General features: G+C 41.7%; 1 protein-coding gene and 1 long non-coding RNA gene across 5 annotated transcripts in view; both read right to left on the reverse strand.

The window, feature by feature from the left end:
* UGGT2 (UDP-glucose glycoprotein glucosyltransferase 2) overlaps positions 1-12,626 on the reverse strand; it is a 130,776-nt gene extending 118,150 nt beyond the window's left edge. For 2 of the 4 annotated variants that reach the window (XR_008319566.1, XM_053310132.1), the window contains exons 1-2: positions 12,399-12,626; positions 3,891-3,973 (exon numbers count right to left, since the gene is read on the reverse strand). Coding sequence is in view for 1 of the 4 variants with exons in the window: in XM_053310132.1 (XP_053166107.1) it covers positions 3,891-3,973; positions 12,399-12,541 (226 nt within the window). In the remaining 3 variants the exon portion in view is untranslated. Of the gene's footprint in view, positions 1-3,890; positions 3,974-12,398 lie in introns of those variants that run through there. The other 2 variants (XM_053310134.1, XM_053310133.1) reach the window with 1 other exon arrangement.
* A 7,942-nt stretch (positions 12,627-20,568) lies between these two features.
* Positions 20,569-26,646, reverse strand: LOC128351284 (uncharacterized). Its single transcript, XR_008319687.1, has 2 exons — positions 26,501-26,646; positions 20,569-23,925 (listed from the first exon to the last, which is right to left on the reverse strand). It is a non-coding gene; the product is annotated as an uncharacterized LOC128351284 (long non-coding RNA).
* Between the last annotated feature and the right edge of the window lie 490 nt (positions 26,647-27,136).

The raw sequence follows: 27,136 nt of genomic DNA on the forward strand, positions 1-27,136 counted from the left end.
GGTGGGCTGAAAGAGCTAGTTCTGATAGCAGGTGAAGGAAAGAGCAAATGGGTGGGCATTTGGGAAGATGGAACCATAGTGGTGGCAGCACCAAAAGCAACAACACCCATTTAAAAGAAATGTACAGCTCAGCATTCCTGCAGAGGAAAGAGAAATAGCGGGGATGATATTGGGGGGTGGGGTGGGACAGAAAGACTGAGCGAGGAATGAAAATAAATTTTGCATAACCCGTACTCATTTAATTCCCTGCACCCCACTTCACAGGAAACAAAAAAAGTATAACCCACGAATTATATATGTGAAAATATGGTAATAGGATGATTAATGTTTGAAAGTTTGTTTTTTACCGACAGGCTCACTGTTTTTGTCTGCTTCTCTACTAATTATTTATAGTTTTACCATTTTATTATTTTGTAATTTTTAAATGCTTTTATTAGTATTACAAGTGGAAACAGAAAGGTTACATCTCTGAGACTCCAAAAAGACCAAACAAGTTTATATACATTTGAAGTCTTATCCTTCAAAACCAAAACGAAGAAAAAATACAATAGTGTTAGTTGAATCTAAAGGGTCCTAAACTAGGCATCAGACATCAGTAGCAATCAGTAAAGAATCTTGAACCCCACAAGAGGAAATTAGAAAAGAAAAGGTCTGTCCCAGCATGATTGATCATCCCACTATCAAACGGTCTGAAGAGGAGAGAGCCAACCCAACTATGATGTATAAAGTAGATATGATACAATTATTTCGAACACAGGCCAAGACATCTCCAATGCTCTGTGGTTTGAGCATCACAGACACGAAAAATGATATTAGGTATTACTGATAAGATTCTGTATTCTATAGGGAGGGGAATATAAGTTCCCTTGCTCTAATGTCCTACTTCTAAATTAAGACCTATATAAGTAATAATAAGAAACAAAATTTATTGAAACTTTCAATAAGTGGGATAACTGAATCTTGTAACATATATGTTTAATAAAGTATGTTTTGTAATGTGTTATTCTCCAATACTTAACAAAAGGAAATTTCCTAAACAAATCATGGATCTTCTAGCCTTTTCCATCCCATCAACATTAAATGAGAGATAGAGTGTATTAACTTATATGTTAAGCTGGTGGGCTTTTGGAGGAGAGAGCCAGTATGAAGAGATTGAAGCAATTTAGGGGTGCGATTTGAACGCAGAGACATATAGAACTAACATACAGGTGAAACTAGAAAAATTAGAATATCGTACAAAAGTTCATTAATTTCAGTAATGCAAATTAAAAGGTGAAACTGATATATGAGATAGACGCATTACATGCAAAGCGAGATAAGTCAAGCCTTAATTTGTTATAATTGTGATGATCATGGCGTACAGCTCATGAGAACCCCAAATCCACAATTCCAGAAAATTAGAATATTGTGAAAAGATTCAACAGTCTAGGCTCCAGGTGTCCCACTCCAATCAGCTAATCAATCCATAACACCTGCAAAGGGTTCCTGAGCCTTTAAATGGTCTCTCAGTCTGGTTCATTAGGAATCACAATCATGGGAAAGACTGCTGACTTGACAGTTGTGCAGAAAACCATCATTGACACCCTCCATAAGGAGGGAAAGCCTCAAAAGGTAATTGCAAAAGAAGTTGGATGTTCCCAAAGTGCTGTATCAAAGCACATTAATAGAAAGTTACGTGGAAGGGGAAAGTGTGGAAGAAAAAGGTGCACAAGCAGCAGGGATGACCGCAGCCTGGAGAGGATTGTCAGGAAAAGGCCATTCAAAAGTGTTGGGGACTTTCACAAGGAGTGGACTGAGGCTGGAGTTAGTGCATCAAGAGCCACCACACACAGACGGATCCTGGACATGGGCTTCAAATGTCGTATTCCTCTTGTCAAGCTGCTCCTGAACAACAAACAACGTCAGAAGCGTCTTACCTGGGCTCAAGAAAAAAAGAACTGGTCTGTTGCTCAGTGGTCCAAAGTCCTCTTTTCTGATGAGAGCAACTTTTGCATCTCATTTGGAAACCAAGGACCCAGAGTCTGGAGGAAGAATGGAGAGGCACACAATGCAAGATGCTTGAAGTCCAGTGTGAAGTTTCCACAGTCTGTGTTGATTTGGGGAGCCATGTCATCTGCTGGTGTTGGTCCACCGTGCTTCATTAAGTCCAGGGTCAACGCAGCCGTCTATCAGGAGATTTTGGAGCACTTCATGCTTCCTTCTGCAGACGAGCTGTATGGGGATGCTGACTTCATTTTCCAGCAGGACTTGGCACCTGCCCACACTGCCAAAAGTACCAAAACCTGGTTCAATGACCATAGGATTACTATGCTTGATTGGCCAGCAAACTCACCTGACCTGAACGCCATAGAGAATCTATGGGGCATTGCCAAGAGAAGGATGGGAGACATGAGACCAAACAATGCAGAAGAGCTGAAGGCCGCTAATGAAGCATCCTGGTCTTCCATAACACCTCAGCAGTGCCACAGGCTGATAGCATCCATGCCACGCCGCATTGAGGCAGTAATTGCTGCAAAAGGGGCCCAAACCAAGTACTGAATACATATGCATGCTTATACTTTTTAGAGGTCCGATATTGTTCTATTTACAATCCTTGTTTTATTGGTTTCATGTAATATTCTAATTTTCTGGGATTGTGGATTTGGGGTTCTCATGAGCTGTACGCCATGATCATCACAATTATAACAAATTAAGGCTTGACTTATCTCGCTTTGCATGTAATGCGTCTATCTCATATATCTGTTTCACCTTTTAATTTGCATTACTGAAATTAATGAACTTTTGCACGATATTCTAATTTTTCGAGTTTCACCTGTATGTCTTGCCTGAGAGATCTTTCCCCTTTATTGTATTGATATTACAATATTATAAACGGTACTGAAGTGTACTTAATAATGTATATTAGGATATATTTGAGACATATATCTGAGGTACACCTAAAATTACATATCTGTTTTTGAGCTCTTATTAGTAGGACCAATTTTTATTTAGATTCCTGTACCTGTTATTTATAGCATTGAAACTCATGTAGAAGAGAACTGTACAGCACCTTGCTGGTGAAGTCTGCTGCTGTGGTTCCTATTGTAAACTGGTTATCCGGTTGGACAGAACAAGGAATTTAAAATTATTTGAATTCATTTTCAGTTTGGCTAGAATCATGGATGACCTTTGATCATTTTAGATTGTCTCAGCCCACCAGCTTAACATTTTGCAAATTTTTAGTTGCCCCAAGGCGTATGTGAAATCAGAGGTGTAGTAAGGTTGGAGTGGGCTCTGGGACAAAAAGTAAAGATGCACCACTGATTCCCCACACAACCTCCATATCTCCTTCTTCGGAGAAGCAAGTGGGGAGAGCAAAGAGCAAGCTCTTTTCAGCTGATGGGCCATCTCTCCCTCAGAGGCCTAGGGACATTTCCCCCCACCTTGATCAATTGTAGCTATGCCCCTGGGTGGGATAGAAATATCTCCAAAATCTCCTGGAATAGAAATTCAAAATGGAAAACACCTCTGATAACTAAGGAGAAGGTGCAGGGAAGGACGAGGAACAACAAGAAATATAAAGGGGACAGTACAAAAGTTAATACCCAGTTTAAAAGTAGGGCCAGAATAAACCTTTTAGGCATGGCAAGATGGGTTACTTCATTCAGCAGATTTGGGGATGTCATTAGACAGTGACAACTTGTCAGTCATTTACTTTTTTACCACATGGACACAGTTTGGACTTGCCAGCTCAGGCACAAACATCTCTTGAGCTGTTTCCATTTTTACACGAAGGAACCTGGAAGTGTAGTGCTACTAAAGGCAGATTGGACAATAAAGTGTGGATTTAAAGTTTGCAAACCATTCAAAGAAGAACATTACCAGACTAATTAGCCTAAGGGATCACTTACCTCCTTTCTTGTATATTGATAGTTCTTTCACTGTTTCTAAAAACTGCCAAAAGTGTTCATTGTTTTCTTCTGCAATGAATTCACTGTTAAAAAATGAGTTATCTATTAGTACAGTTCATGACACACACATTATTGGCTAGCTGGGGCGGGGGGAGAGAAGCATGTATAAGACTGCAATCCACTGCTCACACCGAAGTAGCAATGAAAACTGTCTGAGATACAGGAACACCAAAGTAGCAATGAAAACTGTCTGAGTTACAGGAACATAATGGTGCTAGAAATGGCCAAGAGGCACCTTTCAACCAGTGGTTCTCTTATATTTTGCAGAACAACTGTCTCTGTTGAGCCCAACAAAGTGTCTCTCTAGTGCTGTTGCGGGTTTGTCTCTAAATTGTAAACCCCCTGCTGGATCAGGCCCAAGACCTATCTAGTCCAGCATCCTGTTTTGCACAGTAGCCCACCAGATGCCTCTGGGAAGCCCACAGGAAAGAGGTGAGGGCATGCCCTCTCTCCTGCTGTTGCTCCCCTGCAACTGGTATTGAGAGGCATCTTGCCTCTGAGGCTGGAGGTAGTCTATAGCCAACAGATTAGTAACCATTGATAGACCTGTCCTCCATGAATTTGTCTAATCCCCCTTTAAAGCCATCTAAGGTGGTTTGCCATCACCATATCCTGTGACAGAGAATTCCATAGATTAATTATATGCTGTGTGAAAAAGTACTTCCTTTTATGAGTCTCAAATTTCCTGGCAATCAGTTTCATGGGATGAAACCTGGTTCCAGTGTTGTGAGAAAGGGAGAAAAAATTCTCTGTCCACTCTCTCTACTCCATGCATAACTTTATACACCTCTATCATGTCTCCCCATAGTCACCTCTTTTCCAAACTAAAAAGCCCCAGATTCTGTAACCTTGCCTCATATGGAAGGTCCTCCAGGCCCCCTGATCAACTTGGTTGCTCTCTTCTGCACCTTTTCCAATTCTACAATGTCCTTCTTAAGATATGGTGACCAGAAATGCACACAGTACTCCACATGTGGCCACACCATAGATGTGCATAAGGGCATTATAATATTAGCATTTTTAATTTTCAGTCCCCAATGATCCCTAGCAAGGAATTTGCCTTTTTCACAGCTGCTGTGCACTGAATTGAGACTTTCAATGAGCTGTCCACTATGACCCTGAGATCTCTCTCGGTCAGCATTGACAGCTCAGACCCCATCAGTGTATATTAGAAGTTGAGGGGTTTTGCCCCAATATTAATCACTTTACACTTGTTTACCTTGAACCACATTTGCCATTTTGTAGCCCATTCACCCAGTTTGGAGAGATCCTCACAATCTGTTTTGGATTTCACTGTCTAAATACTTCAGGGCCACTTTGCTACTTACCCCAACTTCTAGATCATTTATGAATAAGGGCACTGGTCCTAGTACAGTTCCCTGTACAGAGGGACCCCATTTCTTAATTCCCTCCATTGTGAAAACTGTAAATTTATTCCTATCCTCTGTTTCATGTCCTTCAACCAGTTACCAATCCACACATGAACCTGTCCCCTTATCAGATGACTGCTAAGTTTACTCAAGAGCCTTTGGTGGGGAACTCTGTCAAAAGCTTTTTGTTAGTCCAAGTATATTATGTCAACTGGATCATCTTTATCTACATGCCTGTTGACACCCTCAAAGAACTCCAAACAGTTAGTGAAGCAAGACTTGCCCTTGCAGAAGCCATGCTGGTTCTCCTTCAGCAAGGCCTATTCTTCTATATGTTTAATAATTTTGTCCTTAAGTATGCTTTCCATCAATTTACCTGGCACAGACGTTAAGCTAACTGGCCCGTAGTTTCCTGGATACACCCTGGATCTCTTTTTGAAAATGGGAGTTACAATGGCTACTTTCCAATCCTCTGGTACAGAGCCTGATTATAGGTACAAGTTACATATTTTTGCTAGGAGATCAGCAATTTCACATTTGAGTTCCTTCAGTAGTCTTGAGTGGATGCCATTTGGCCCTGGCAATTTGTTGATTTTTTGTTTTTTAAGACAGTTTATTTATTTATTATTATTATTATTAATTCGATTTCTATACCGCCCTTCCAAAAATGGCTCAGGGCGGTTTACACAGATAAATAATACATAAATAAGATGGATCCCTGTCCCCAACGGGCTCACAATCTAAAAGAAACATAAGATAGACACCAGCAACAGTCACTGGAGGTACAGCGCTGGGGGTGGATAGGGCCAGTTACTCTTCCCCTGCTAAATAAAGAGAATCACCACATTAAAAGCCCCCCCTCCCTTGAACCAGAATTTGGAGTCATCAGTTACCCACTGTGATGTGTTTAAAGAGTTTTTAAATGATAAAATCTCTCGGATTCGGGCCTATCTAGATGGAGACTCCACAGTTAATTTGATATCTGAACTGGAGGTGTCCAGCAACCCCTCTTATGCAATTCGACTGGATCGGTTTCAGTTTGTGACTCCTGAGGATGTTGACAAGCTGCTTGGAGCGGTGAGACCTACCACTTGTTCTCTTGACCCTTGTCCAACATGGCTTGTTCTATCTAGCAGGGAGGCTATTGTAGGCGGCCTGGTGGAAATCACAAACGCTTCTCTGAGGGAGGGCAGGATGCCTCCTTGTCTTAAGGAGACAATCATTAGACCTCTTCTAAAGAAGCCTGCATTAGATCCCTCAGAGTTGAGCAGTTATAGGCCAGTTTCCAATCTCCCATGGCTGGGAAAGGTAATTGAGAGGGTGGTGGCCTCTCAGCTCCAGACGGTCTTGGAGGAAACTGATGATCTAGATTCATTTCAAACTGGTTTTCGGGCAGGCTATAGGATGGAGACTGCCTTGGTCGGCCTGATGGATGATCTCCAATTGGGAATTGACAGAGCAAGTGTAACTCTGTTGGTCCTTTTGGATCTCTTGGAGGCTTTCAATACTATCGACCATAGTATCCTTCTGGAATATCTGAGGCTGTTGGGGGTGGGAGGCACTATTTTACAGTGGTTCTGCTCTTCACTCTCAGACAGATTCCAGATGGTGTTGATTGGAGACTGTTGCTCTTCAAGATCTGAGGCTCAGATTCTGAGCAAGTATGGCATCCCAGGCTCCATACTCTCTCGAATGATTTTTAACATCTACTTGAAACCACTGGGACATCACTTGAAACATCAGGGGATTTGGAGCTGGGCATTACCAGTACGCTGATGACACCCAGATCTACTTCTCCATGCCAACTTCTTCAGGAGCTGGCATATCCTCTCTAAATGCCTGCCTGGAAGCAGTAATGGGCTGCATAAGGGAGAATAAACTGAAGCTGAATCCAGATAAGACAGAGGTACTTATTGTGCAGGGTCAGAACTCCCTAGACGATCTTGATCTAGATGGGGTCACACTTCCCCAAAAGGAACAGGCTTGCAGTCTGGGAGTACTTCTGGATTCACACCTCTCCTTGATTTCTCAGGTTGAGGCGGTGGCCAGAGGTGCTTTCTATCAGCTTCGTCTGATACGCCAGCTGCGCCCGTTTTTTAAGATCAAAGACCTCAAAACAGTGGTACATTTGTTGTTAACCTCCAGACTTGACTTTTGTAATGCGCTCTACATGGGGCTGCCTTTGTACGTAGTCCAGAAACTTCAGTTGGTTCAGAATGCGGCAGCCAGGTTGGTGTCTGGATCATCTTGAAGAGACCACATTACTACTCTGCTGATGGAGCTTTACTGGCTGCCAATAGGTTTCCGGGCAAAATACAAAGTGCTAGTTGTAACTTACAAAGCCCTAAACAGCTTAGGCCTTGGGTATTTAAGAGAGCGACTTCTTCACTATGACCCACACTGCCCATTGAGGTCGTCTGAAGAGGTCCGTCTCCAGTTACCACCAACTCGTCTGGTGGCTACACAGAGACGGGCCTTCTCGGTCACTGCCCCAAGATTGTGGAATGTGTTCCATGCTGAGATACGATCCTCCCCATCTCTGGCAACACCTAAAAACCCATCTTTTCACCCAAGCTTTCCCAGCTTTTTAAAATTGTCTGTTTTTAATTTTATGGCTGTTTTTAAATTGTTGCATTGTTTTAACTTTATATGTATTTTAATTGTTTTTATGTTAACCATCCAGAGATGAACATTTGGGCAGTACAGAAGTTTAAACAAACAAACAAACAAAAGTTAGCAGGGTTAACTTTAGAAGGTTCAGGTTAAGTTAACTTTAGGTTAAGTTTAGAACAGCCTCTCTCATCACTGGCCCAGTTCTTCAGCCTCCATGCCCAAGAAGCTCAATTCTGGAATGGGGATATGGTCAGTATCTTCCGCCTTGAAGGCAGATGCAAAGAACTCATTTACTTTCTCTGCATTCTTATCCTCCTTAATAATTACTTTCACATCCTCATCAGAAGTAGTCGTTCTTTTGCCAGAAGTAGTAGTTCTTTTATATCCTCATCATCTAAGGGTCCAACCCGCTTCCCTGACAGGTTTTCTGCTTCTGATATATTTAAATAATTTTTTTTTATTCCTCTTAACACTTCTAGCTATATGCTCCTCAAACTTTCTTTTTGTATCTTTTATTGTTTCCTTACATTTCTTTTGCCAGAGTTAATGTTCCTTTCTGTTCTCTTCCTTTGGGCAGCACTTCCATTTTCTGAAGGAAGTCTTCTTCCCTTTTATAGCTCCCCTGAATCTACTTGTTTGCCATGGTGGTATCTTCCTGAACTTGTTGGTGCCTTTCCTCCGCCTCGGTATACATTCCAACTGAGCTTCATAAGCTTCAGTTATTGTGGTTTTGAATAAGTTCCATGCTTTCTGGAATGATTTGACCCCCTTGACTTTCGCTTTCCTCTTCCTTTTTACCAGTCCCCTCATTTTTGAGAAGTTTTCTCTTCTAAAGTCCAACGCATCTGTTTTGGATTCACATATCAGCTGAACTGGATTTCACGATGTTCCCCAGAGGTTCTACAACTCTGACATCTCACACCAGTTCCTGGGCACAACTCAGGATTAAGTCCAAGGTCATCTTCTCTCTCTAAGGCACAGTCATTTAGCATGTCTAGAAATCTGGCCTCTCTGTCAATACCCACACGTAAATTTGCCCAGTCTAGTGAGGATAATTGAAGTAACCCACTACTACAGCTGTCTCTCTTTGACACCCCTCTGATCTGCTATTCCAACTCCAAGTCACTTTCTATGTTTTGATCGGAGGTGGGGGGCGATATCACATCCCTATCAACACATTTCCTTTCAGTCTTAGTATTGTCATACGTAATGTTTCTGTGCGGGATGCCGGTCCTTCTAGGTTTTCTAGCTTGTTAGATTCTATCCCTTCTTTAACATAGAGTGCTACTCCACCCCAAATCTGCCCCTCCCTTTCCTTTCTGTAGAGTCTGCATCCAGGAATAACAGTGTCCCATTGGTTCTTACTGTTCCACCAGGTTCCCGTTATGCCCACTATATCTATGTTTTCATTAGCAACCAAGTACTTCAGCCCACCCATCTTGGCTCAGAGGCTTCTGGCATTGGTATATAAATACCTATATGCCAAGTCTCTTACCTGGCGTTTGTGTGTGCTATCTCCCTTACCATAATTTGATCTTTTTAACCAGCTGTCATGTGCTTTCATCTTCTCAACTTCTGGTCCTACTCTGTCCCCTTCTGGTTTATTTGAAACACTTGTACATTAGGGAGTTTTGCTTGTGAACCAGATACTTCCCAGTTGGTGTCGGCAATTCCCCGGCATCATTTTAAAAGCTGTTCTGCGATCTTTTTTATTTTAAGTGCCAACAGTCTGGTTCCACCTTGGTTCAATTGGAGTCCGTCTCTTTTGTACAGGCTTTGCTTGCCCCAAGATGTATCCCAGTGCCTAACGAATCGAAACCCCTCTTCCCGGCACTACCATCTCATCCATGTACTGAGACCGTGCAGCTCTGCCTGTCTCACTGGCCCTGCGCATAGAACAAGTAGCACTTCAAAAAATCTACGCTAGGGGTCCTGGGATTTTAATATGCTACCTAGCAGCCTAAATTTGGCTTCTCAATTACATTTCGCAACATTGTTGGTGTTGATGTGCACTACAACAGCTGACTCCTCCCCAGCACTGCCTAACAGCCTATCTAGATGTTGCATGGTGTCCTCAACCTTCGCACCAGCAGGCATATCACCATGTGGTCTACATGCAGATCACAGACCCATCTCTCAGATCACCCATTAACTAGGAGGTCCCCAACCCCGGGATGGGCGTATCACCAGAGGAAGTGAGAAAATATTTTGTTTTCCATTTAAAGGCAAACTGCTTTGAGAATTTTTTGTTGCTGAAAAGTGGTATATAAATATTATTATTATGTATTTATTATTATTATTAATAATTTATCATATTTTTACACCGCCAAAAATATTAGAAAAATAATTCTCAAGAACAAAAACCTTACAGATTATAACCAAATAGCGCGTGTCACCACAATTTAGACATTGCAACTTAACGTTTGCTAAACAGACAAAGAGGCATCTTTTATAGTACTGGCTCTCTTGTATGTAGCACAGGGAAAGCAACTGTCCCTATTCATCACAGCGGCTGTTGCTGATGTCTTTGTTTTTAGATTGCAAGCTCATTTGGAACAAGGAACCATATTCTGTTTTCTTCTCCTATGTTAACTTCTTGGAGAAGTTCTTCTTGCAAAGCCGTATATAAATATTTGTGATAAAACAATATGAAATTTCACTGAAATCAACAGAACTGAAATCCACAGAGCCTCTGCAGCTAATGGGCTGGGGCTCCACAAGTATATTTCGCAGTCAGTTATCAATCTTTTATGTAGCAGTTGTACCATCAACCTGGCAGTTGCATCATTTTGCAGATAGTGAACTGAGTTTAAATGGAGACACCTAAGGTCACCTTTCAAGTCCACAACAGAGATAAGATTTAACAAGTCTGATAAAACTAACTCGGAATTATAGTAGGCATTCGGTCAGCCATGAGCTCAGCAGGCAGGCCTGCACTGTAAAATGAGTAGATGAAAACCAAGTATGAGAAGACATACAAGTTCCATTACTTCATTCTTCCTCACATATTTGAGGGTAAGAGATGTATATTGAATCCTCACTGCTGAAAAACACTGGTTGAGTGGCCTTTGGCAGCTTTTAACCCCAGACATTGCACTGACTGACTAAGTGAACATTAACAAGATGGTTTTTAATTCAACAATGAATGGGTTGTGCCTTAAAATGTCATTGTATGATCTAATCAAGAGGTTATGTGTTTTTGTGCTTAGGTGTTCATAAGCAGCTTTTCCAACTATCTCAGTTTTCCTCTCACTCCTTTAAGCTATTAATATACATCTGAGAGCACATTTAGGGTGTGTTGTCATTTGCCCTTCCTTTTATTAATTTATTCAGAATATGGCATTCTCAGTAATCAACATAAAAAGCTAATCAATATCTTCAATTAACAGCAGACTTCTATAGTTTAAACAAGTCAGTAGCACAACCCCAGAAGACAGAGACTGGTTACTTACTAGTTTATTTATTGCTAAGACATAGCTTGAATTCAGATGCATCTATTTTGGGGTGGCGGGAGGAGCAACAGGACACCAAACTGAACACCACTGATCAGTATGATAGAAAAGACAGTCTCTGTCTAAGTACAACATAACACTTTGTTTAAAAGTACTTAGTCCACAGTGATTCATCTTCTTCTCTTTGGTGACAAAGTTTAGCCTGAGCAGAGGACTTAGAATATTTACTTGGCACCAGAGACACTAGAAGTGGTGACACTGATCAATACTTTGAAGTCATATGCATCAAACACCTTGAGGTATGGACTTGTTGTCAGCCACATATATTATTCCATGCAATAATGTTAGGTTACATCTCTCTTCTGACATCCTACAGTATTGCATTCATGGGACTGCTAGAGGCAGAATTCTCAGTTTGCTGCCACTCTTGTGATTGCAGGACATGTAAGAAAGCTGACATAGAGTTATTTTGTGACTTGGTGCCCCTTCAATACAATAGTGAGCCACAAGCCAGTTAAAGTGATATACACATACAACAAAACGGCTGAAACAAATACAGCGCAGGGGCACCTGTTTGATTTGTGAATTACAACTTCAAGCTACTTGTTACCCACACTTTACCTCCTCTGTGGGGTTTGCTAAGGTGGAAAAAGGACATGATCGCCTCCATCCTGTTCCTTGCCTACAGCTGTGTTGGGGTTCCCTTCCTCCTTGCTCCCCTTACGCACCTTGGAAGGCAAGAAAAGTGTCTCTGCTTCCTCTCTCATTCATTATCCCCAACCCAACCCATTACTTTTGAGACAGATCGGTTTAGGAGAAGACGTGTTTACAGCCCTACTGTCTACCCCCTGAAAGATCTATTGTGAAGGAAGGTTTTCCCACCCAAAGGCTGGGGGCGGCGGCAAAGGAGTCGATTGCTCCCTGCGGCTTCCCTCCAGTGGCCGTCATCATTTCGAGGCATAAGTCCCTCACTCTTGCAGGGAGCGGGAGCCCTTTCCCCGCACCACACGCACCTTGCCTCCAGCAGCAATGGGGTCGCTTGCCACTTCGCTGCTAGCCGAGCAGCCACCGCCTTGCGCGGAGAGCTTTCGGTACCGCGCAGGAACAAACTCAGAAACATCATCCCAGCCCAAAAAGCCGGCACGGACACCGCCATGACCCCTTTCCCCTACAAGAATCCTTTGCAACGGCTGCCACGCAAGGCTACAGTCAAAGCTCAAGCACCGCCCCATCTATCAATCCCTCCAATAGAGCTGCTCTCTCACTTCCGACACCCGCCCCCTTCTTTTCAGGACCCTGGGGTAGGCGATTTTCATTGGTCAAAGCAAGGTTCCAATCGGCGACGAACGCAACAGCAGCAGCACTACCCGAGAAGTTCCTGAGGTTCCGAAGATGCAAGGAGGGATAGAGGCGTGGCCTGAAGGAATGGGTGGGGTTAACCCTGGCTGAAAATCTCTAGAAAGCCGAGAGCGTTTTAACCGCGGATTGGGGACTTTGAGGGGGGGGGGGGGACTTGTTGCTGTAGGCGAAGACGTAACTCTAGGGAAATCGTTCTTCTGGATTATGACTAATCTATTCAGATATGTTTTTCTGTGAATGAGAACGTGTTGTGCAATGAGAGCATGTTTGTGTGTGAATGGAAACATAAAAAGCTGCCTTATGCCGAGTCAGATCCCATCTATCTCTGTGTTGTCTATATACTGCTGACTGGCAGCGGCTCTCCAAGGTTTCAGGCAAGAGTCTTTCTGACCCAGCCCTACCTGGAGATGCCGGGGGTGGATGGATAGATCTATATTTTTTATACCACCCTTTGTCTTAAGACCCCAAGATAGTTAACAAGAAGATAAAAACAATCACAAAATGTCATTAAAAAGAGCGGGGGCAATTCATTGGCCAAAAGCCTGGATAAAAAAGGGCAGTCCAGTTTTCGCCTAAAGGCTGGGAGAGCGGGAACTCCACAGCCTGAGGGCAAGCACTAAGAAGGCCCTGTTCCACTTGCTCAACAAATGGGTCTTAGCCACGTGGAGCAGAGCCCTTGCAGCCAATCCAGGATTGTTTGTTCACAGTTATTGCGTATAGGTATTTTAAATTGTATTGTTACAGAGCTGTGTGAAATGTTATTTTAGTGCATGTAAGAATAGTGTGGTCACTACAGAATTAACAGAGCATAAGGTGTGCAGCCAGGGCTCTTCAGAAGAGCATTCCCTGCGTTGCCTGGAAAACCCTGTTTGGAATGTTGGGGAAAAGGAATGACAATTTATTGGCTGGGCCCAAGATGGGAGCCACTTAGTTGGCAGGAGGGTTTTAAGGGGGTGAGACTTGAGTCTTGGGTAAAGTAAATAAGACTGAAGAAGAAAGTGACTTCTCCAAGGAAGGGAGAAGAGAGGGTTTTAAGTAGAGGCAGAGGAGGTTCAGTGCTTTAAAAGGAACACCCTTTTTCTGTTCAGGGGGATGTGAGACCTATTCAAACGTTACCAAGCACCATGGTGCTCATGGTTACAGGAACAGAAGTGGAGTGGAAGTCCCACCCCAGAGCGGTCACTCACTCACTCCTGCCGGGCACTCACAGTTACAAAGCTGTTTGTCTGAACGGGGAAGCACGATAACCTTGATGTTCGGTGCTTCCATGACCAGCAACTTGGATTGTCCAAGGTTGCTGCTCACAGAAGTGGCAGCCATCTTTTTCCCCCCCAAATTCAATTTTTATTGATTTTAACAACAGTAATATTGTCATTCATTACAAATACACAAAGGTGGACTTCCTGTACACATCTCTTCGTGAATCATCAACTATAAAGTTTACCCTTGCTATAATAATAATTCAAAGCATAAATTTAAACCTTTACAACCACAGTTAATCTACCCAACCTGCAGTTTTTTTTACTAAATTTCAAACCCTGCTGTAAAGTCCATAGTAGGAAAATAGTTCTTTAGATACAACAAGAATGGTTTCCAATCTTCTTTAAAACATTCCAAATTTTGGTCTCTTATTAGTGTTGTCAGTTTTGCCATCTCCGCGTATTCCAAGATTTTTATCAGCCAGTCTTCTTTTGAAGGCAGTTCATTACTCTTCCATTTCTGTGCATATATAATTCTGGCCACCGTAGAAGCGTACATAAAAAATGTTAAATTAGTTGTAGAAATTGCACCTTGTGTTATTCCCAGCAGGAAGGATTCTGGCTTCTTAGGAAATGTCATTTTAAATATTTTCTTTAACTCATTATATATCATATCCCAATAGGCTTTAGCCTTCCCACAGGTCCACCACATATGAAAAAAAGTGCCTTCAAAATGTCCACACTTCCAACATTTGTTTGAAACATTTGTATGCATTAATGCCAATTTTTTTGGTGTCAGATACCATCTATACATCATTTTGTAATAATTTTCTTTTAAAGCATAACATGCAGTAAATTTTAAATCAGTTTTCCATAGTTTTTCCCAGGCTGCCATTTCTATATTATGACCCACATCTTGAGCCCACTTTATCATGGTCGTTTTAACCACTTCCTCTCTTGTCTCCTCCAGAAGTAACAGTTTATACATTTTAGAAACTAATTTTTCATCATTTTCACATAATTCCTTCTCAAAGCTCGAAATCTGATCCTCAAATCCAACTTTAAAATCTTTCTTATATATCTCATTTAACTGATGATACTGAAACCAATCTCTAACGAAATTTTGTATTTCAGTTAAACTTTTTAACTTACAATCCTTTTCCTGAAAATGTAACAAATCCCTATAGGTACCCCAATACATTTGCATATTTGCTTCTTTATGTGATAAAGCTTCAATCGGGGATACCCATAGCGGAGTTTTAGGTTCCAACCAGTTTTTATATTTTAGCCACACCCTCATTAAACTCCTTCTCACATAGTGGTTCAAAAAATCTTTATGTATTTTGCTTTTTTCATACCACAGATATGAATGCCATCCAAACCTTCTATCAAATCCTTCCAAATCAAGTATTCTAGGGTTTCTTAATGTTATCCATTCTTTTAGCCACATCAAACAAACAGCATCAAAATACAACCTTAAATCCGGCAAAGTAAGACCACCTCTTTCCTTTACATCTGTTAAATTCTTAAAATTAATTCTTGGTCTTTTCCCTTGCCAAACAAACAGAAGTGGCAGCCATCATGGTCATGGCGCTTCCCCCTTAAAACAGCTTTGTAACTATGAGCGCCTGGCAGAAGGGGGTGAGTGACAGCTCTGGGGCGGGACTCCCTCCCCGCTTCTGTTACTGTAACTGTGAGTACTACGGTGGCAGTGACATCTGAATAGGGCTCTGTGGAACTCCTCAACTGGGAGGCAGATATGAAACAAAACAAAGTACCCAAGAAGGTCACCCTAACCCTAAAACAGGAAAGTCACAGAGAAAGTTTCTTACCGGTAAAACTTTACAAACACCTATGCTGTTTTAAGTCATATGTTTACATTTTGATATCTGAAACCATTATGCTTTGAAGAACTTGTTCAACATCATCTGAATAAGTTAAGTAAAATAAAACTTGTTATTTCAGTGTTACCAAGGTGCTGAATGTTTTCTTTCCTCTTCTGTGTTCACCAGAGGTGTTTCGCCATGCTGTTTATCATTTTGGGGAAATATAATAAAGAATAAGGTCTGTCTCAGATAGCTCAAAGAGTCTGAATGGTGGCAGGAGGGTTACCTAGCGGAAGGGCAACCATCAACAGGATTGAACCTGGGAACCTCTGTATGCAAAGCAGATGCATTACCACTGAGCTATGGCTCCATCCCATGATAACTGTACTTTCATTCATTTTATTAATTAACTTGGGTACAGGCCGCTCAAAAGCATGATACAGTTAGGAAATGTACTGTTGTATTCAACATAACATGGTAATAGCTGTATCTGTGTCACAGATCTGTGTATACTATAAACAGATTGTACAAGTATGAAACATAATGTGTGAATAGGGCTATTGTTTTCTGCTAATAATGCAGAATAGTTTCCTGTTTCATTTCTCGATATCAGGGGGTTCCCAACAGTGGGTATTTGTACCCCTAGCGATATTTGAAGGGCTCCTAGGGGCATTCGGAGCCCTTCTGTCTCCCCCCTCTGCAGTTTTGCTATTTGCTTCCAATTTGAGGTTCACTGGCTTGAAGCCAATGCATCCTCAGTGATATGTACACTGCTGAAGGGGACGGAAGAGGGTGAAGACCCTCCTCTGTGTTACGAGAACAGCCTGTTCAGGGGGTACAAGCATCAACCCTCTATGTGATTTGGAACTGCAGGCTTGCAGTCTCCATCTTAGCTACCTGGACTCTCAAGTCGGTGAGCCCTCCACATCCCAATATTTGGAAAACTTTTGTTAACTACAGATGTCATTCCCTGCAGCCAGGAGGTGTGATCCGTGTTTGGTCCAAAGGCGTGTTTTTGCCTATTTCAATCCCAAGCCCCACTCAGAGGTGTGCTCCTGCTTTGGATCCACCATCTGCGTGGGCTTTGGCTCTGGCAATTCCGTCTACCATGGCCATTGCTCCAGCTTTGCTTCCAGCTCCTGGTTTGGATTTGAAGCTCCCCTTGATCCAAATCGCATACCACATTTGGCTGCCTCACCATTCCCTACTAATTTGCTAAATCAATATATTTGTATATTGATTTGTATACTGTTGCTAAAACAGCTTGTTTGGGGGCTGTCAGCAGCACCCCTCAATGTTATTTGGAGTTGCAAGCTTACAACCTCCATCTTGGATACCTGAACTCACAGGATTGTGAACTCTGCACATGCTTGGCATGTTTGGCAAACTATGCAATTTGGTCACTTAGCACAAGCAAACATGGCACAATACTGCTCAAGGTTAAAATAACAACCAACTGTAGGGTGTCCCCCATGGAAAGCTAACAAGCAGACCCAGGTCAAAGAGGCCTTCACAAGAGAAATAGTCAACTCCCTTCTTGGGAAAGAAGTAGCTTTGCTAAACACTCCTACAACAACCCAGATATGCATGGCACACCCTCACCCTCCTATTGCAATGTTAATGAGCTATGTTAATGAGCTGCCAGAGGTAGGATTGTTAACAGGAAAAGGAAATCTCTCTCTCTCCCAGGAATAGATGCCCCAGTTTCAGATAAAGCTTTTGAGTTCACCCATTCAGTACTTCATACATACCTCTCAACCAGCATTTCCATCTTTTTCCCCTTAAAGATCACATGTACTTGATTGGTTCATGCAAACATGAACTTCTTTGTTACACACAAGTTTCAGCCTCTGCAGTCAGGACGCCTGACTTATTTATTGATTTGATTTGATTGATTTCTATACCAGCCTTCCAAAAATGGCTCAGGGCAGTTTACATTAAAAAAAAAAGTAAAATAAATTAACTATTAAAATTAAAAACTCTAAAAACATAAAACCATCATTAAAACAGTTTTTAAAACCCTGGAAAGCCAGGCCAAACCTTTACGGTTTAAAAACCCTGGAAGGCCAGGCCAAACAGATAGGTCTTAAGCGCTCTCCTGAAGGCCAGTAATGAACTCAGATTACAGATTTCTGCCGGGAGTGCATTCCACAGCCCAGGAGTAGGTACAGAGAGAAGGCCACCAGAAGTGTTGGTGGTAACTGGAGATGGACCTCCTCAGATGACCTTAACATGCGGTGGAGATCATGCAGAAGAAGGCACTCTCTAAGATAGAGTAAAGTTTATCTACTCCAAGATAGAGTAGAGTTTATAAGCGTATAAGTTCTGTAGAGCTTATATCCATTATGCATTGCCCCAAGGTATGAATTTGCCTATATGTATCCCAGGTCCAAGCACATACAGGAGCACTTGGAACACCCAGAGAACTCTCAGAACCAATTCCGTACCCAAGGAGAAAGGACCCTGCTCTCCACACTTACACTGATCTACACCATGCTGGTTCTTCAGCTCACTAGTGGTCATGCTGCACCACTTGCTTCATCTCTTTCCTGCCTTTCTACTTTGCCCCTACAAGGAAATCTAACTGTGCACTCCAACCTGCAAGTGCACACAATGCACCAATGAATAGGGACCAATAATACTAACTGTCTTTCTCATCTAAATCTCCTCACTGCCTTCTCTCTCCTCTTTAAGTCTATATCTTGGTCCTTTCCAAATAAAGGCAAGCTGATTTAATTGACAATTTGGACCTTAAGCTAAAACATCTCTACATGAGACTCTAATTAATACTGTCAGTTAAGATCTTATTGCCTCCTCACTTTGTCTAATCATTTTATTTTTCTGTACCCCGATTATCCCTAAATAAATTTGATTATGCCATATTTCTGTCTTCTCATCATTTCCAGACCAAAACTTTCCACAAATTGTCACAGTAATTAACAGTTCCATATAATCACATTGATTCCCCACATTAGCCCAAAACCCAATTGGGATATTTAGCCAGCACCACAGAACAGTTTCATTAACAATACATACATTCAGTTAAATGTTACAGTCATGAGATGGACTGCTCCAGTCATTGATTGGTTTTCTTGATGCATAGCTCACACTTTCTGCACATTGTGTATGTTTCTCTCTCTCTCTCTCTCTCTCTCTCTCTCCCCCACCCCTCTCCTGCCTCAGGTCTGTATACACATCTAGAATAGAAAGTGAGACTTGGATACACTGCCCTAGACCAGTAGCATAAACAATACAAAATCAAATACCACTAAATGAACAAGATTAAACATGAAATACATCAACTTTCTACAATGTAAATGATATATAACCAATAAAACAATACAATAAGTATATATTTAACAAGATTTCATGATAAATCTTTGTTTCGCTGCTGCTTCATCAGAAATACATTGTTTCCAACTGTGAATGTCTAAACAGTTTCACAAAGTCAGCATCTTCAACCTGGTTACTGTAAAGATTCTTTATGATTACAATGATTGGAGAATCTTTACAGCAACCGGGTTGAAGACACTGACTTTGTGAAACTGTTTAGACATTCATGGTTGGAAACAATGTATTTCTGATGAAGCAGCAGCGAAACCAAGATTTATCGCGGAATCGTGTTAAATATATATTTGTATTATATTGGTTATATATCATTTACATTGTAGAAAGTTGATGTATTTCATGTTTACATAAATAGTTTACATCTTGTTCATTTAGCGGTATTTGATTTTGTATTGTTTATGCATAGTACCACTCCCCTGTATATTATTTCTAGACCAGTAGCAGACAAAATCCACAAGCACAGCTGATTCACTTACAGATACTGATGCTCATCTGACCTCCACTGAACAATGTACACATCTGATGCAGATTGAGATGATTGATATGCGACTGGATCCACTAACTGCACTCAACAAACCATAACTAGAGTTGAGTTAGGACCACTGTGTGTAGCCTCTTGGCATTAGATCCTGATCTTGATCATATGCATGGATAAATCTCATTGATTTTAATTGAGCTTACTTCTATCTAAATGTGCCATGTTCCACATCTGTATAACTGGAATAATAGTTATTCACCAAATTGCAGATTGTCCCGGCTACGCACATTTACTTAAGTAAGCCCTTTTAAACTCATTGACACTTACTTCCAAGTAAATGTGAATAAATTTGGACTGGACAGATTGTTTAAAAGTTACATAGACAACACAATAGCAGTAGTAATACATCCCTTCCATTTGTACCTATTTTCTAATATTCTTGAACTACATTACTGGTTTGAATCTCCGCTGGTATGCTTCCTAGACTATGGAAACACCTATATTGGGCAGCAGTGATATAGGAAGATGCTGAAAGGCATCATCTCATACTGCGTGGGAGATGGCAATGGTAAACCCCTCCTGTATTCTACCAAGGGAAAAACCATAGGGCTCTGTGGTCGCCAGGAGTCGAAATCAACTTGACGGCACACTTTACCTTACATTACTGAATTTGTACCTGACTCGAGCTTACTTGCCAGTTGTACCTATCTGTCTGGCAAAGTGCACTCCATCTTACTTTAGTAATGGAGCTCACAGTTGTGTGTAACGAGTTTTTAAGTTATGAATATGTACACATTTGGAAAGTGATTTCATAATAAAAATGTGCATGACATAATGTTCTGTTATGTAGGGGGAAAGATAGTTGGCAAGTCAGATCTTAGATTAGGGGAAAGGACAAATGTGTTGGTACCCCTCCACGAAAAAAGAAGAACCCACAATTGTCTCTGAAATAACTTGAAACTGACAAAAGTAATTGGCACCCATCATTGTTTATTCCACATTTAAAAAAATCTCAAACAAAACAAAAAACCAAAATTCTTTGCTTTAGAGTTTTGATGCAACAGAATATTTCAAAGAATAACACAAATGAAAATGGCATGGACAAAAATGATGGGACCCTTAACCTAATATTTTGTTGCACAACCTTTAGAGGCAATCACTGCAAACAAGCGATTCCTGTAACTCTCAATGAGACTTCTGCACCTGTCAACAGGTAGTTTGGCCCACTCTTCCTGAGCAAACTACTCCAGCTGTGTCAGGTTTGAAGGGTGCCTTCTCCAGACTCCATGTTTCCGTTCTTTCCATAGATGTTCAATAGGATTCGAATCAGGGCTCATAGAAGGCCCCTTCAGAATGGTCCAATGTTTTGTCCTTAGCTATTCTTGGGTGATTTTAGCTGTGTGTCCTTCTGCCCATTCTGGGGTTGATATTCCTCTTGCAGCTGTGTCCTGGAAGGTTGGCTACAGTCCCATGGAACGTCTTAATCATATTTGCAACTGTTGTCACAGGAACATCAAACTGCTTGGAGATTTGCCTTTAACATGCTTGTCTATAATTTTCTTTCTGATCTCCTCAGACAACTCTCTCCTTTGCTTTATCTGGTCCATGTTCATTGTGGGACACACAATGATACCAAACAGCAGAGTTACCACTTTTCTCCATTTAAATAGGCTGAATGACTGATTGCATGACTGGAGACATGTGTGATACTAATTAAAGAGAACAGCTAATTTCAAAAATCACTCTAATCCAATTATTTATGATCTTTTCTAGGGGTACCAACAAATGTGTCCAGGCCACTTTAGAATATCTTTGTAGAATAAGCAATACTTTATCTCTTTTCACACTTGCTTTACTTTACTCGATGACATATCAAAGGCATGCAGGTATACATGAGACAATTGCTTTTCATTTAATCGCTTTTCAAGAGGCATAAAACACTTTTTCAATGAGCTGTAAGGGTATCAACAAATTTTTCCACGCGTGTAGATCACTATCACACTCTGAAACAAACAAACAAACAAACTTCTGCATAGAGGGTCAAACTACACATCATTGGCCCTGATATGCTTAATGTTTATACTAAATAGCAACTACAGCATCCTTGACTTGGATTGGGACTGTGACAGGGAGATGGGGGGGCAGGGGGGCAGTGGAGATTTAACTATTTGCCTCGTCTGTGGCTTCAGTTGGGATCAGGCTTCCTGCAGGCTTCCTTATTTCCCCTGGGAATGATACTCCTGTTGGCATCAATGGGAGCTTTTCTTCCTGGGCAAATAGCAGCTGCAAGGAGGTAAATGGTTAAAACCCCTGCTCCTACCAAATCCAGAATTTCTGGGGAATCCTAGTCAAACAGGATTGGTCAAACAATGGAAGTGGTTGTCAGTAAAATAGTCTCCATATGTGCACAGAGGCCCGAACCAGGCTGCTGGTGGCCCTGCCTACTCTGGGAGAGGCTGGGGGGGGCTGTGTCCCCCCACTGTCACGTGCGTAACTTGTAAGTAGTTGCTTACATCCCTCCTGCCTTCTCTACCTTGGGAAGCCCCCTGCCCCCCCCCCGCTTTATTGGTAAAGGCAAATCCTCACTGGATTCCCCTTTACCAGTAGGGCTCTGAGCTGGTTTGGTTCGAACCGGGCCCGGTTCAGTTCGAACTCAGACAGGCTGATGCTGGTCCGGTTCGACCCCCAAACCTGTCGAGCCCAGCTTGAATCAAGCTGGCTTGCAACCCCTATCCTGACACCTTCCAAGCTTGTTTCTTAAAGAGGCAGTACAGAAGAGCAATCCAGTCTAGTCTGGGGTTTTTGGGCAGCCAATTCAACTAAATCAAAATATGTGGATTTAAGATAATAACTAAGTATTTTAGCTTAACTAGTTGATGAATTGCAACTAAAAAAATATGTTGGCAGAATAATACAATTAAAGCAACGTTTTAAAATTGATTGCACAACAGACAATCATGAGGATAAGAATTTATTGCTACAGCTATTTTTGTATTTGGAAGACATGATTAATGCTGGTTTCTTAATAAGGTCCAAGTACTTAGTATAAATCATAGTGAATGCAGTATATTTAATGGCAAGGATTTCAATAAGGGGAAATAAGCATGAAGCTTTATCAGCATGTGAGGCGAATAAAACTCATTTGTACAGAAATAAGACATCTACCTATATGAAACCATACTTTAAACTTATTTTGGAGGGTTTCCAATATTAGTTAGTACGGGTGTTTATCTTCAGCATATCCTCTGACACATATTAGGCAGGTACAGATGAAACTGTTGTTTTAAGTGTAAAGTGTTTTTTACTGCACAATTCACTATTAAGTTAACAAAAAAAACCACAACAGATTTATGTCACAGCCATAAACACATTTACATAGGGGGTGGGGTGAGGAGAGGGTCCATGAATTTCAGTGCAATTTAATCCAAATAAGCAACTTAAAACTGCAACCTACTGAAATAAATGGGACTTACTTTTTGATAAATATGTTTATAATGGGTGTGCTAGTCCAAAACTGTAGGTTTAACTGGTTTATTAAGTGATCTGTTCAATGTATATTCTCTGATTTACAAATGGATATAGTTGTAGCCTTTTGCACATCTAATTAAAAATGGTGATTAACACAGTATAAAACCAGTTATAGTTATGTGCAACTAGCATACAACAACTAGTGCTTTTGGATGGGAATGTACATCATTTCCCCGTAAAAAGCAAATCCAGTCAGCTCAGTAGTCTCAGATGCACATCAGCATCAACTGTGCACAAGAAAATCTGCTGCCACACAAGGATCTTACATGCTAGACCGCGGCATATTTCAGGAGTAAACTGTGCTGGTCAAGATATTGGCTTGAATCCAAAGAAGCAAATGACCAGTTGTGCATACCCAAGATAAGTTCGGACATATGTTTTTTAAACACCAGCCCTCCATGCTGCACAGCAAACCTCCTTTTCAAACATGAGGAAAGTTTGAAATTTGTGGTTTGATGGGCATCTACCATTTGGGGAAGGGGGGGACCCAACAATTCCACTAGATATAATTAAGGCCTTGAATGCACCTAAAGTAGCTCTTTGGATGCCAGCCACTGTATTGAGAAGCAAAATATGAACTTTCATGTGACCTCGTTGTATTCACGCTACTGGGATCTGTGCCGGCACAGTAGATCAATTGGGAAGATTCCAAAGCACTGACTCCACCCACCATGTGTGTGCATCTGTTAGAGAAGGTGCTTGGAGCATCACCATCCTCAGTTCCTTTCCGACCTCTGCCAAGATAAGATGCATCAGAATGTTCTTCTTGCTCTCAGGGTTGCAAGTTCACCACCTCAGATCCCTAGAAAAGTGAGAAAACACCTTTATTTTTCCTTTCATTATGATATTACTACTTATTTCATGTCAGAAAGGAAAACTTTCAAGAGGTGTGGGAAGTGCCGATCTATTTCCCCCTCCTCAGATAGACATTCCCTGTGTCTCCTGTGTTTGGAAGAGAACACAAAACTGATCTCTGTAAGATCTGTCAAAAATTCTCTAAAATATATATTAAAAAATAGAGAATTATGCTTAAAAGACGCCCTGTACTATTTGGCACTGCACCCTGAAACATTGATGTCGACCCTGGCCCTTGCCTCGACATCAAAGTCAACACCGAAAACCTCGACGCCGACTGCGAGACCTCCTAGGGAGTCTGGCAGAAAGTCAGTACCAACTCTGAAGCACAAGAATCCTATCACTATCAATTACAGTCTTCAATATTGAAGGTGAATCATGTGTCCTCGAAGACTATCCCCTCGACCTTGAACCAGGCTAAACAAGGGAAGCCTAGTTAGGACAAGAAAATACCTAACACTACTTCGACATTGAGTGACGCCAAACAAAAAAAGATATACTCAACACTGAAGGTCTCTCGACATTGGAGAAAAGTCATCCAAAACAAGTGTCAACATTGAAGTTTACCGCTGTCAAGCTTCCAGTGTTGTAAATACCGATATCGACAGTATCAGTGTCGGGAACCACAACTTCTATAGTGTCCACTTCCACCATGCCGAAACTGAGTATCATTCCCATCACTCAGCAACTTCAGAGGTCAACAGTGATCTTGACCCTGGATTCTCTCAAGACCACTCACTCACTAGCTTTGACCACAGAACTACCTCCATGCAACATTCCAGCATTACCATCAAATGCCAGTGTTGCCCTGGCACAAAGTGTATACCCTAGTTCCTCCACTTGCCCTGATGGTGGTGATCTTGGGGATGCAGATGATGTTATTGAGATCTTACCATCTCTATCCCCTTCCCCACACAAAAAAAATCTGGTTACGAGGACCATCATAAACTTCTCCAGTGGAAGACCAAAGAACCATGGAGTGCACTAACTTTCCATCATAGCCTGATGCAACCTCCATCTTCACAGTGGTGCTCTAAAGGAGCAGGTGATTTTGACTTTTGTAGGAGGGTATATCCTGCCTATTCACCTGTCTCACACTCTACCTTTGGCAGCTACATTCATAATGAGTACTATAATCAACCATATTTATTTGTTTGTTTGTTTATTTAATTTCTATACCACCCAAAATGCAAGTTCTCTGGGTGGTTTACAAAACAATAAAACAACTAATAGAAGATTAAAACATTTCAACAATTAAAATTTAAAAGTTAAATCTATCTATCTATCTATCTATCTATCTATCTATCTATTTATTTATTTAATATGTTTCTATACCACCCAAAACGCAAGTTCTCTGGATGGTTTATAAAACAATAGAAACAGCCAACAGAAGATTAAAACATTTCAACAATTAAAATTAAAAAGTTAAAACTATTAAAACACAATTAAAACAGCATCTAATTAAAAGATACTCTATCCCTATCTCTATCCACCTCTTCCTCTGATCCCATGTGTGCTGATCCCACATGTACTGTACAAAATTATACACCATGGGACACATTGCATCCTAATGGTTTCAAATTGGCTGCGTCAGGTATGGTATCCTACTGTAATGTGACTCTACAGGGGCAGGAAGAAGCCTCTACCACTAGTTCCGGACTTGCGCTCCATGCTTGATAGACAGATTCTACCAGGGGCGTAGCAAGGTTGGAGTGGGCCCAGAGACAAGATTTTAAAATGGGCCCCCCCCCAAAGTCCAGGGCCTCCGCACACCCCAGGCCCCCAAGGATTTAAGTCTGATATTCCAAAATAAGTATGCTGCCTGCAAATACATTTCACTGAATACACACACACACACATCACAATATATAGTGATATACATTGAGTACTATACATTTGTATTACTTTTAATGCCTAGAACACACTAGAAAGATGAATTATTAAAATGGGCCCCTCGCTGCAGATTAGCAAAGGAGACTTTCAACCATGCAGGGTGAACCTATGTTTGTTTTCCCAGAATTCTGAACAAATTCAGTCAAGTTTGATTGCAGGAGGTTTTTCACAGGAGGCTTTTAAAGCCCTTTAACATCTCCTCTGGAATGGAGGTGCTGCATTCACATGTTGGCCAGATTTACCCTGAAGTCCCTGCAAGTTATTGGGGAGCAGTTCACACACAAGAAAAATAAAATAAAAGCACCACACATGCTTCACAGTTCTCACTCAGACCTTCTGGGTTGCAAAACAACTTGAACATAAGTGCATTTATAAATGAATGAATGAATAAATAAAATTAATAAAATACTGTTCCAGAAGTTTTTGCAATTTTCTGCCATGAAACAAGCCACTTATAGGACTTTTTAGATAGTTTTTTTTAAGTCAGCAAATTTTCCAAGCTGTTTCAAAATAAATATTCAGAGACTTCTCGGTCCCTCCCCCCCCATATCCAAGCCCTATGGCAAGCAGATCCCTATATATGGGGGGGGGGCGGGAAAGGTAACCACAAAAAGGAGTTCACACTCTACCTGGCAAATGCTGGTCTGGGTTAAGCAGTGCAGCAAGGGATCTTCTGCTGCAGAGAACACTCTGGCTGCCTCCTCCTTCCTGGCTTGCTTGGGCCCTACTCGAGTTCAGGCTTCACTGCGGCCTACACGGAGGCCTCCGTGGAAGCCCCGCCCACCCGCCGATCAGCTGAGAGGCGGGAGAAAAGGAGCTCTTTGCAGCTTGCCTGCTGCTTCGATTGCGGGCCAGCAGAACAAGCAGGAGAGACAGCGAAGAGGGCAAGTGGCTGAGGGGCCTTGGGGCTGGGCAGGGGGCAATGGGGAGTCACATGAGGTGTCCCTGGGGTGCCCCTCCAGGCAGTGGGGCCCCCAGGCAACTGTCTCCCCTTGCCCGATCGTTGTTACGCGCCTGGATTCTACATCTGGATATCAGGATGCTGGAACTTACCACCTGGAGGATCATGCCTCCGAACCCAGTGAGACCCTACTAGAGCAAATTATTTTCAACAAAAAGATAATTTCTACTAGAAAGACTCACGTTGCCAAATGGAAGCGGTTCACATCCTACATAGCTGCACACTCGTTTTCTCCTTCCATGTCCTCAGTCATACAGATCCTAACATATATCTGTCCAGCCTAAAATTATTGATGCTCTCAAAC

The sequence above is a fragment of the Hemicordylus capensis genome, chromosome 3 (genome assembly GCF_027244095.1).
Source record: "Hemicordylus capensis ecotype Gifberg chromosome 3, rHemCap1.1.pri, whole genome shotgun sequence".
NCBI lineage: Eukaryota > Metazoa > Chordata > Lepidosauria > Squamata > Cordylidae > Hemicordylus > Hemicordylus capensis.